This window comes from Epinephelus fuscoguttatus, linkage group LG1 (genome assembly GCF_011397635.1).
Source record: "Epinephelus fuscoguttatus linkage group LG1, E.fuscoguttatus.final_Chr_v1".
NCBI classification, from domain to species: domain Eukaryota; kingdom Metazoa; phylum Chordata; class Actinopteri; order Perciformes; family Serranidae; genus Epinephelus; species Epinephelus fuscoguttatus.
The window spans coordinates 11,173,784-11,186,008 of NC_064752.1; the positions used below are offsets into that span (position 1 = coordinate 11,173,784).

At 42.9% G+C, this 12,225-nt stretch overlaps 1 protein-coding gene across 4 annotated transcripts in view; it reads left to right on the plus strand.

Annotated features, from left to right (window-relative positions):
• chd5 (chromodomain helicase DNA binding protein 5) overlaps positions 1-12,225 on the plus strand; it is a 66,231-nt gene that overhangs the window by 9,761 nt on the left and 44,245 nt on the right. For all 4 annotated transcript variants that reach the window (XM_049582521.1, XM_049582530.1, XM_049582539.1 and 1 more), the window contains exons 2-4: positions 621-769; positions 8,236-8,454; positions 11,590-11,708. In XM_049582521.1, coding sequence (XP_049438478.1) covers positions 621-769; positions 8,236-8,454; positions 11,590-11,708 — 487 coding nt within the window. The remainder of the gene's footprint in view (positions 1-620; positions 770-8,235; positions 8,455-11,589; positions 11,709-12,225) is intronic.

Here is a 12,225-nt window from a genome sequence, read left to right on the forward strand (position 1 = left end):
CACCACTTCTTCCCACTGTACAAATATAAAGCAGAAATATCCTGAATCTGGCCGCTGCCATCTTTCATTAGTGACGTCATTTGGAGCCTGACTCTGTGCATTAACAATCTCCCTGGTATGGAGTTCCCACCCATACACCTATCCGACCAAATTGTGACCAGCACCACTGATCGTGAGCACACTGATTGGCACACATAGTTTTGAATCGTGATGTCAGACCTCCTTTTTATAGCATCGTATAACTAATTAAAAGCAAACTTAGGCAGGGAGTGCTCGTGGCACAGGGGGAAGCCAAACACCGCTCATCTGCACACTCTGTGATGACACAGAGCTGGTTAAAAATAAGCACAGTTCCCTGTAAATAATTAATTATTAATCAAAATCGTAGTAGATTTTATTTTTTTGTTAAACTACAAATTGACAAATCAACTAATACTTTTTAGCACTGAAGTATACAAGCCAAACTGTATTTTTCAATATAAAGATTCAGGCTTATTACAAGCTGAATTCGCTGTGGAGTCTTCAAACTCGACATCGTCAGCTTATCATAACAAGTGCTCCATGTAAAGAATGCTACACTGTGTTCTTAATCAGATATTGTTTTGTTTCTTTGCATCCAGATGAGGATGATGAAGGTGAGCGCAACACCGTTCCCCTCACACCCCTCGACATCTTCTCTGACAATGACTCCCTCAAACAACAAAAGAAGAAGAAGCCCAAAAAGATGAAAGAGGGGAAAATGCCCAAAGTTAAGAAGAGGAAAAAGGAGGTAAGGTGTAATTCCCACTCAACACCATCTGTCTTGACCTCGGACACAACAGCTCTTTGGCTCAAGCTGCACCCTGCGTTCTCTATTTCTCAAACCACCGCTCTTTTGATGTCTCTGCAATTGGATCAAAGGTGTGTTTTGGCTGCTGGGCCGCCTCTGTAATCTAAATGAGAGGCAGTGGACTGTCTCAGGCTTAGAGGAGGTTGGCAGCAGTGTCACCGTCATTGCCAGTGTAAGCTGTGGGCACCGAGGGCCAGTTTAGAGTGTAGATTTGTGCCTGTGGTGCTGGTACTGATGGCAGGGACTGTAGGTCAGAAGTACAGTGATTGTGCCAAGTGAGCGGTGGGAGTCGGAGCTGTGATGGAGCAATTTTGACAGACGAGTTTTTCCAGTCTTTAGTCTTCAGCATGAAGACAACAGGTCAGAGGTTTGCGCTGCTTCCACCATTAACACTAGTCAATTAACTAGTTAATTAACCAGATTTGTTATGGTGAGATCACTTATCACTAAGATAAGCTAATCACAAAGCTTTTAAAGCTTGCCTATTTGACTTGTGATCAACAGTGGCCACTGAGGGCACATGATAATTAAGGGTGGGCAGTAAATGCTAAAATGTAGTGAACTGAGTCATTAATGTTCTTGGTACATCAATATTTAACGTAATTGAAAATTCATTAACATGAGCTAGTGTCAGCCGTTATTAGTAAGTCCTAATTGAATTGAGCAAGGTGTGTTGCATTGTTTATGAGTTCATCATTTTATTTGCAAGATGGATCAATGTGATTTCTCAAGTCTTACATATATTGCTTATGGCTGCCTCAAAATCTTAGGCCCTGTCTACTTGGGCTGCCCCAACTAAGAATTTTCCTGGTCGACCAATAGTCGTCATTTAGTGCCATTAGTCGATTAGTCACCTGCATGTTTCCGATATTAATTTAATTATTAAATGATATATTTTGGGCGGGGCAACACAATGGTTTAAGTTGAAGGTGTCAGAAAGAATAGTATCAGTAACATTGTTAACACTGTGCTACATTACAGAGAAATACAAAACTGTACTAATGAACCTTCATTAATATAGGCCTATATTTTATCTCCAAGTGCACGTCACACACTGAGCGAGCCGCCTGTTAATGACGCTGTGGGCTAATGGGCATGTAGCTACTTCCATGTTTGAGATGATACGTCATGTTTGTAGTCGACCAATGAAGATGAGTTTACATATCACCTTGGGTTCGTCCTTCACCTTCTCAAAATTATCCCACACTTTGGATTTCCTGCCCGACATGTTATTAACCAGCCTGTGGAATAACCACAGGTACCAGCCCTGGAATTTAGGCGGCCGAACACTACATGGAAAACATGAGGTCAGGCACTGCGTGCTACTTTTGTGCCTTTTCTGTACCAGCTTTCAAGAGCGCGGTGGCAGGTTGCATCTAAGGTTGCTAAGCAGCCTAAACAAGCATCATATAGCCTATTTAGCTGAAAAAGTGCAGAGCTGATCTTCTTCCAGGCGCTATAAGTGTGTAGGCCTATCGTCCGTGGGACAGATGTAAAGCTCTGGGTAGCCCTGCACTAACATGATCAACTTTTCCGTATTTATCAGACTGAATATTTACAGAAGAAGGGAAAGATATCTGTTAGCTGTGATTGGTTTGTAACGTGACTCCTCTCTGACTGCTGAGCATGGCCTCTTCCTGTGTCTGTCCTTTCAAATTAAATTCCCACATGGTTCAGTCATATAAGTTCTGATTTATTTTCACAAGGCGCAACTCCTTGTAGAGTTTCACATTTTCTTGTTTGTATTTTTTTGTGCGACTAAGCAAACAATGAAATCTTGCTAACTAACTACCTCTCTGGTCGACTATTAGGGGGCAGCCCTTCTGTCTACAGGTATACAGATATTGCGTAAAACAGATATATTTCCGCTCTGTTAATAAATGAATTCTGTCCACAAAATATCTCTGTCCACACTAGAATGCAAAAACAACTCCAAACACCAACGTTAGCCGTCGTCTGCAGTCTCCCCTCATCTTAAATGAAGTGTGCAGGCTTTTACAAAATACCTACTGGAATTTGCTTCACTGTTGATTTCTGCTCACAATAATGACAGAAGAGCTCACTCAAAGATACAATTGATGCTCTGGACATGGGGAAGTTTTTCTACAACTCCTCAATGACAGCATCCCACTCTGGGAAGTATCCCACCATCAGGGTTCAGGCTGATCTGAAACCATTGCCTCTGGCAGACTCTGCCAACAACTCTGCTATTGCTGTTGTTGTTTCTGGCGCATGCTCATTACACAAAACAACAGTGGGCGTCCACAAATTTAGGAGATGAGGTCTTCGTTTCCCAAACAATCCATTTTAGAAGTCTGCGCTGATACAAAGTAACCAGAGTTTCGAAAAATTTGCACTGTAGAGGGTGTTTTTTAAAAAAGTCTCCTTTTTAGCGGCCTAAAACCTGTGTGAACTCGAGTTTGCGTGGACGAGAGGCAAAAATGTAAAGGAAAGTATCAATTTTCAAAAATACCTGTGTATGTGTGGACAGGGCTTAAATCCAATACTCACCTTTCTTTGAGCTCTGTTTGTCTTCACCGACTTCTTGAGGTTGAACTTAAGAGTTCAGCCGAGGGAAACATCTGGTTTGTTAGCTGCCAAATTCTCCAACGTGTTCACCAGCTAGTAACCAACTTTGTCTGTGTGCCATTTGTTGCTGGGCCTGCGGCATGCTGTGGGTCTATCTGAGCTCTTTTACAAAAACCAGCTCCCTGCTGCAGCTGGAAATGAGGTCAGTGATAGCAGTGGTTGTAGGCTGGTGTTGCACCATATTCTGTGACCAAACTCTTGTGCTGAAGTCTATTTCCCGTTGATTTGTGTTTCCCCTTGTTGTGATGTGAACCCAACAAGTTAGGCTAATCCCCAACCAGTCATGTGCAACTGCTAACTCAGCCCCAACCTCAGCCTAATCCCTATACCTACTCCAATCCTGATGGCACATAGTGTGGGGCCAGTAGCTCACAAATAAGTGAATAAGACTCGGATAAAAACCCAAGCAGTGCTGAGCCTGGTCACAACCTGAAGCAGAGATCTATTGTTTTATTCCCTCACCACTGAAGCCTAACTGGCATCCTTTTAATATCTCTTTCAAAGGATGTTTTATATTTAGAGGAGTTAATATTATACTTCCTGTACCCGTGCACCACTAGCTTCACCCTCGGGATGTAGACTGCCCCTTTTTTAACCTAACCCCAGGGCTAAGCTGACATTGTCTCAAGACGTTGTGTCGAGAAAACAGCTCCTAATCAGGTCAGTGTAACACCAGAATCAGCAAGCAATCATCTTAAAGAGAACCGCAGCTGAGTGATAATTTGCAGTGGGATTATCACTTTGAGCGACACCTTTTACATCACACATGGTTAAACGGTCCACTGTTACCATAACTTTAAGGGTAATTTGACAAACAGAGCCAGCGTCTCATGAAGCCAGCGCTCACGTCGCCTGGAAAAGTTTAATCTACATTTACTTTTCCTGGCTATTCAGCCAAACTCTAAAAAGCCAGAAGAATTTTTTTATTCAATGATTACAGGAATTCACTGTATTCCCAGTGCGTTTCCCGCCTGTGTTGGCGACGGCTCTAACAGTGTCAGTGACATAGCCAGGATGTTCCCCTCTGCTGGCTGGAGATGCCAGCAGTGCTGTGAGGAGCTTGGCTGGCCAGGCTGCCACCCGGCCCTTTGGCTGCTTGTGGTAAACACTGAGCTCTGGGTCTCACTGAGCTAATGAGGGGGGGACTCCCTCTGACACTCTCCTCCCGCTCTTTCTCTCTTTCACACACACACAGACTCTGCTCTGTATTCTCCTCTTCCTTCCCCTCTCCTCTCGCCTCTCACATGCATCACCTCACTTTGCCTTGATCGTGATGCCGCTGCTTTTGTTGCTGCGTTTGCGTCACAGGAGCTGCAAATCTCATTCTATCTTTTTCTTTCTTTCTTTCTTTCTTTCTTTCTTTCTTTCTTGCTTTTTCTCTCTTTTCTCTCCACCCTCCCTATTATTTCTTCCATTCTTGCCCTCCCACTGAGGAACCGCTGCTGCTGTAATTCACTTCCAATCACTCCCCAAAGGTTGGTGTCAGACAGGGGCCAAAAGTCAATTGGGGTCAGAGACTGTCAGTGGCACATCCCAGTCTCAGGTCAGAGCTGCTGGCGGGAGGAATGGTAGCCAGGGAGAAACATACTTGCCTCCTTTCTCTCATCTGCAGTGAAACAAAGGGACTATGTAGGCATGAAGGGATGTTCTGCGTGCCTTGTCACAAAAAAAAAAAAAAAAATCCACTAAATCAAGGGTAGAGAAGTTTATAGAAGTCAGTTAATGTTACTGGAAAAAGAAGAGGCTGCAGTTTGGCCACAATAAAACAGCCATGAAGCAGTGAGGGAGCTGCTTGTAGCTTTAATATTTTTGCTGAAATACAGTCGGGTTTGAGATGAGCCTCTGTCTTGTTTTTATAAGTTCGGTATCCTCTCAAGGATTGTGAGTCAACAGAGAGCTGTTGCTGATTTCTGGGAAAGAGAAGAGGCTGTTGTTTTGGAACCATAAAGTGTTTTTACAGCAGTATTTTTTTCCTCCTCTTGTTGAACTAGATTTTATTGAATATCCACGTCTTTGCTCATTTTCTGCGCGCATCCTCTGCAATCTCCCTGAGGCAGAGCCATTATGGGGAAGCATCTAATTTGATTACGTTATCAGCACTTATCTGATTTTCTGCCCTCTAAAAGTAGAGACACCCTCTTTGTTGCTGCCACTGTCCTCTCGGGTCCTGTGATGTGTGTGCAACGTTGAACTCTGGGACCACGGTGAGGTTGTTGCACACTTCCACCTTGTCTTTGCAGTTGCTCTCAAACAGTGGTTCTGCTTCTTTGCTTTTTCCCTCCTCCATCTCCACCCCCACTCCCATCCCCCATACACTATCTTCAATTTACTCTCTCTCTCCTTCTTCTTATGCATAAATGAGATTTGTCTAGACGGGTGCTGGAGCACCAGCTCTGCAACCACAGGCCTCTGCATAACAAGCTCGTTATGCAAACGTGTCTGATTGGATGGCGCCGTTCCATTGGCTGCCACTGTGATAGAGTGTGTGTGTGCATGTGTGTGTGTGTGTGTGTGTGTGTGTGTGATGGGGGGGGGGGGGATGAGTGGCAGGATAGAAAGACAGAGTGAGAGAGAGAAAGAAAGAAAGGGGGAGCTGTAAAGAGAGAGTGAGAGAGAAAATAATGTAAGGGGGGGGGCTGCGAGATGTGAAAGAGAGAAAGTGAGAGAAAAGGGAAGGCGTGCAGGGAGGGGGGGGGTGAGCTATGAGAAAGAGAGAGTGAGAGAGAGAGAAAGAGAGAGAGAGCCAGACACTGCTCAAATTTGGTCACCATGGCAACACAGCCAGGCTGCTGGTAGGGTTGGCGGGCGCTGCGGCAACGTGAGCCTTTCCACTGCGCTACAGAGCAAAACGCCTGTAAGTCTCTCCATGGATCCACACAGGCCTGCTGAGCAACAGGCAGCGAGCGGAGCACAAAGCTGCTGTGCACTAATTCACACCGTAGCATGTGCACACACATGTTCGCACACGGAAAACCTACATACTGTACATGCATAAAAGGCGTACGCACAAAGTTGTCCTCACACAAAAGGGAAAGAGGCAAAGACGTAAGAGAGGAATTTAAAAAAAAATGGCAACAAAAGACTGAACCAAACCTGCACAAAAATGAATCTTAGGAGCAAAGAAAGATTCAGAAATATACAAACAAATGTGCAAACACATGGTTTAGCTTTAACACTGGGGGGCACACATGTGCAAAGGAGGGTTTGGGATCCTTCACAAGAGAATTTGCGAGTGTCAAACACTTAATTTCCCTCATTCTGATGAATGTTTATGCACCAATTTGTGTTTCCGGAATCAAATTATGATGTAAATTTCAAAATAAAAGGCTACATTTTAAATTTATTATGTTGATCTGTTTTGTCCCAGAAGAGGGATCCCTCCTCAGTTGCTCTTCCTAGGTTTCTACCATTTTTCACCCCGTTAAAATGTTTTTTGGGGGATTTTTTTTCCTTATTCGCTGTGAGGGTCCAAGGACAGAAGGATATCGTATGCTTTAATTTAATTTGCGATATTGGGCTTTAGTAATAAAACTGAATTGAAATTGAATACTTTAATGTTTTTATTGGGCGGGACAAATGCACATGTTGTAAATATTTACAGGGACATGCTCCCTGCACCCCCAAAAATGTACGCCTGTGCACAAACATACTGCACACAAGCACAAAGACAGTAATGTGAGAGGTGCATACAAAGAGAAACACCAGATATTTTCCCCTCTCCCTCAGTATGTGTGTGTGTGTGTGTGTGTATGAGTAAGAAATACTCACACACACACACACACACACACACACACACACACACACACAAACACACACATACCACCGTGGGCATGCACCAGTGAATTTGTTCATATGCAACACTCTTGATCACACAAACAACACCTGTTAACTGTTAAATCCATATAGCCTTCCAGATGTCTCATATTAAACAGGCAGGATGCAACTCAGTCCGCGGATCAGCTCTGAGCACTGATTGGCTGCCGCACCGCCCGGAGGTGTTCTGTTTGTTGGTTCACTTTGTTCGTTCAATAAAAGGTGAACGTGCCTCTGCCTCGACATCCTCATCAACTCACCCCGCTAACTGTTGACTCGTAATGTCATGATTTATACATTTCATCACAAGGCGGAAGAATTATAATATTAGGAAAGCAGTGACACTTTGGAGTGATGTAATTTAATTTATGCAAATGCCATCAGGAAGAAGCTTTTATCCAAAGTGCTTTATAGTAGTCTGACAGCATATGTTTTTAGCGTGGGTGGCCTCTGTGGGAGCTCTAATCCCTAATCCTGGCAAAATTAATGCCATGCTTATTTGCCCTATATCATTGAGTTTCATATTTTAATTATCCATATTTCTATCACTAGATTTGAAATTCTGTCTCGGAGGATCGCTCTGAACTGGAGATAGATTTCCTTTGTCCTCTGAATGGTAAAATACAGACCTTGAATTCAGTTTAGACCCAGGAATCTGGCTTTGATGCGAGCTTCAGTCAGTCACAGTCACGTCTCGAGGTAGAGAGCTGAAGCGAGATTCAAAGTCAGATCCTACCTGTTTACATTTATAAAAATAGCTGTTTGGCAGCAGCGCTTGACTGTATCAAAGACATGCGAAGACTGCCTGGGTGAAATTTAATTCAGCACAAATACAGTTGTAGTTTTGTGAAAGTGCGAGTCACACACACCTTTATCTGCTGGAGAATGAGAGAGATCAGTGAAATCTGAACCTGACATATGCGCCTGTCCTGCTATTGAATACCAAATAACCAATATTGTGCATTTATTTATACATAACATTTATGTGTCCTTGTCAAACTCAGGGAGGAATCCAGCCAAGGGTTGACAGCGACCTGGAGGAGACCTCAGAGGTGGAGGAGGAACGGGAACGGCCAGAAATAGGCTCAGAGAGTGAGAGCAGCGCGTACGGCCCAACCAAAAAGAAGAAGAAGAAACCGAAAGAGAAGAAAGAGAAGAAGCCCAGGAAGAAGAAGAGAGATGAGGAAGATGATGATGATGACGATGATGATGGGAACATGAAAGTGAGTCTTGGTCCATGAGGCTAAAACAGATGACAAATTCTACTTTACTATGAGCCTGTGTGTTCTAAATTAAGCTCATTTCGAGGTATGGTGCTAAAAATGTATTCATTTTAGACTCACACTGAATTTCTCTTTATAATAAATTAGATTTTAAGTTCTTTTCACAAACCTCAGGGACATTTTACAGCACTGTTATCTCTGTGAGCATCATTAGCATAGATAGATAGATAGATAGATAAAATAAGATAAGATAAGATACTTTATTGATCCCCAGAGGGGAAATTCAAGGATCACAGCAGCACAATGCATAAAGACATTAAATAGAATAAGATAAAAGAGAAAGAAATGAAAAATAACCATCGATAAATAAAGCATAAAATAAATAAATAAATAAATAAATAAATAAAATTGCTACATCAAGTTAACACTGCTAAAGGGGTTTGCCGCTCAAAATGAAGCTACTTCCTCACCAGTGCTAGCTGGCTAGCTAGCTAACCCTGCTAGCTAGTTATGATTGGCTGGTGCCCGTTGCCTTTATTGGTTATACTGGTTAGGGTTACGCAAGAGGAGCAGGATTGGTTAAGGTTACAGTGAGAATGTCAGTGTACGCCAGTCAGAGGCAGAATAAGGCAGCCATTCATTCACCAGCCTAGGACTGACAAATTCGCAAGCGGGTAAGTGGGGACGCGTTGTCCATCTTTTATATAGGCTAATGTTACAGTCTGTGGTGGAGACAAGAAGCTGGGCGCCATGTTTTCACATGTTAAAGCTGCTAGCTGCCTGTGTGTGAGCTAAGCCGACCGAAAAATAAAATAAAAGGCAAGACATTTATGACACAAAGCTCTGTGAGCGTGGTTAGCACCATTAGCAGCATTAGCACAGCTAGTGCTGCTAACATAGTTAACATTGCTGTAAGGGTTTTGGGGCTCAAAATTGAACTGCTTACTAGCTGGGGCAACCTGGGGAGAGGTGGGACAGTTACTACTGTTACTAGCCGCAGGCTAATATCAGAATGAGTGGCGATGCTAACTAGCCAGCAAGTAGTGCAGAGCGGTAACAGCAAGTTAACTTGTGGAAACTGAAGGCTAGCTGCCACGTTTCTGCATGTTAATGCGGCTAGCTGTCTATCTGCCCACAAAGCCAAAGAAAATAAAATAAAAGGCAAGACATTTAAAACACAAACGCTCTGTGAGCATGGTTAGCACCATTAGCAGCATCAGCACGGCTAGTGGTGCTAACATAGTAAACACTGTTGAGGGGGTTTTGGGGCAGTCAGGACGGTGTTACCAGTGTTAATCACTGAATGAGCGATACTGCTAGCTAGTTCGTGCCCTGCCGATGTGCAGTGACGAGCTACGGCAGCTAGTTAGCCAGTGGAGACCGGAGGCCATGTGTCATGTTTACACAGCTAGCCGCCTGTCCGTCAGCAAAGCCAACAGAAAATAAAACAGAAGGCAAGACATTTACAACACAAGATATTAAAATTTTACCACCTCTAAATGGATAGCGCTTCAAAATGTGGCGCCAAAGCACATTGAGGCGATGGAGCGCCGGACTATGAGGAAAGCACCTCTTGTATTTCATGTCATACTGGTTAATGAGTGCCAGGCTATATGCAAAATTCACTGAAACTGACATCCCTATTTTTAACATTTATTGACTACTAGTATTCTGAGAAGTTACATATGTGTCAACATATACTGTATATTTCATTAATTAGACATGTCATTTTCTAAAATGGCAGAATGTACGACTAAAACTTAAAAATCCCATAAGACTTGCTTTAAGACATATAAAAATGGAATGGAATGATAATTTGTGTGTGATATGGTTAAAAGTACATCTGCTTCCTTTTTTCATCGAAAAATCTATAAACTATGAAACTGCAAATGTTCATTTCAAAGGTTTATCTACAGTAGTAGACAGAGGATCTCTCCTATTTCACTTAAAGCTCCATCCTCAGTGTATGTGCACTGGAGGCTCCACGTTTCCACATCACAGCCCAGGCTCAGTACGCTAAACAAAGAAAGAGACCACACAAGATTTAAATTAATTCAAACCACATTTGATTTGAAACTAAGGCAAAAACAGCAGTATAACATCTGTAGTCTGTAGGTGGCGGTTGCAATTTTGAATGCATATATGGTGTTGTGAAGGCAAAACAAAGACAAAACTCAAACCAAAAGGGGAGAGCACATCATTTCCATTCAGAGAAAAACTGGCATTGGACTGGAGGGGAAGTTTGAAAATATGGTGTCGTGCAGTCCAACAGTGTAATAAAACCTCTGACTCTTTTTATCCAAAAACACTGCAACAATTAAACACAACAGTCAAAAATAGTCTGTTTATTTTATTGTTCAGGATGGCTATTCCTAAAAGGGGTATTATTGGTAAACTATTAACATTTATTAAACGAATACTTCATCCTACCAGTTACAATTTGTATCCGTTACTGACCTCATGTTACATTAACGTCACGAAGTAGACTTTGTTTTTTGTGCGTGCCTCTTTGGTGAGTGAAGAATCCAAAAATGGGGAGTCATAGTAGTCTGTCTTTAACAAAGGCTAAACTTTATCCAAACTTGTGCAGTGTAATCCAAGCCTCATTTTTCCAGTAATATGCTCAGTATTTCCTAAACAGACAGCTCTTTCTGACGGGTAACTGAACTAAAACAGTACAACATGTACAGGTACAATGGTATGCTCTCTTCAAAGCCAGACTCCATTGACAAAAACAATCATTTTACCTCACTGAACACAGGAGCTGCTGGTCTACCACTGCCTTGATAAGTAAGTTTGATTGCATTATTGTGTGACATTGGGGTTACTTTGGATTCAGTAAAGTCACTGTTTTTGTCAATGGAGTCTGGCTTCAAAGAGAGCATAGATAAGTTTTACTTTTAGTTCAGTTCCCCATCAGAAAAGTCTGTTTGTGAAATACTGAGCATACGACTAGATAAATGAAACTTGGATTATACTGTTCAAGCTGTGTGAGAGTATGTAAGTGGATTTTTTGATATTGCTGTGTTACACAGGGTGAGTAATTGATTTACAGATGATTATTTGGGGGTGAAATATTCCTTTAAACATTATTTAACATTTGAATTATGATCTCTCCCATCTGAATTTCCATAGGAACCTAAATCATCCAGCCAGTTGATGCAGGAGTGGGGTCTGGAAGACGTTCAGTACGGCTTCACGGAGGACGACTACAAAACCATCACGAACTACAAGGCTTTCAGCCAGTTCCTCAGGCAAGTATCTAATTTTGTGTCTGGATTATCTTCCTGTGCTAACTGCTCTGTTCTGCCTCTGTTTCTGTGGATTGTCAGAAACCCTCACTGACACTTCCAACAAAAACTCCACAGTGAGAGCAGAGTGTGGTGTGACGAGCAAACACTGCTCTTTTTGTTTGTGCTAGAAAGCTCGGTTGTTGTAAAGAGTCTGTCTCACCTGGGGCTGTCTGGCTCGGCTAAGCCTCTGCTCCGACAAAGTGGAGCATGAGCTCCTGCAGTGCCCCCTGTGAGTAGTCAGCTGCTTACTGGATGCCTGTGACAGCCGGGAGGCTCTGGGACTCGGTGCTCTGACCCACTGTCTTTCACAGGCCAGCGTGCCAAACCTCAAGCTGCTGCCTGACAAATCACAAACATGACATACACACAGCAAAGCAGGGAGAACAAAACTTAAGGGGCAGCGGGATGTCAGCAAATCAAAACCCAGTTCCCTCCAGTGCTGAGGGAAGTAGAAATTACATCAACGGGAATGAAGTGT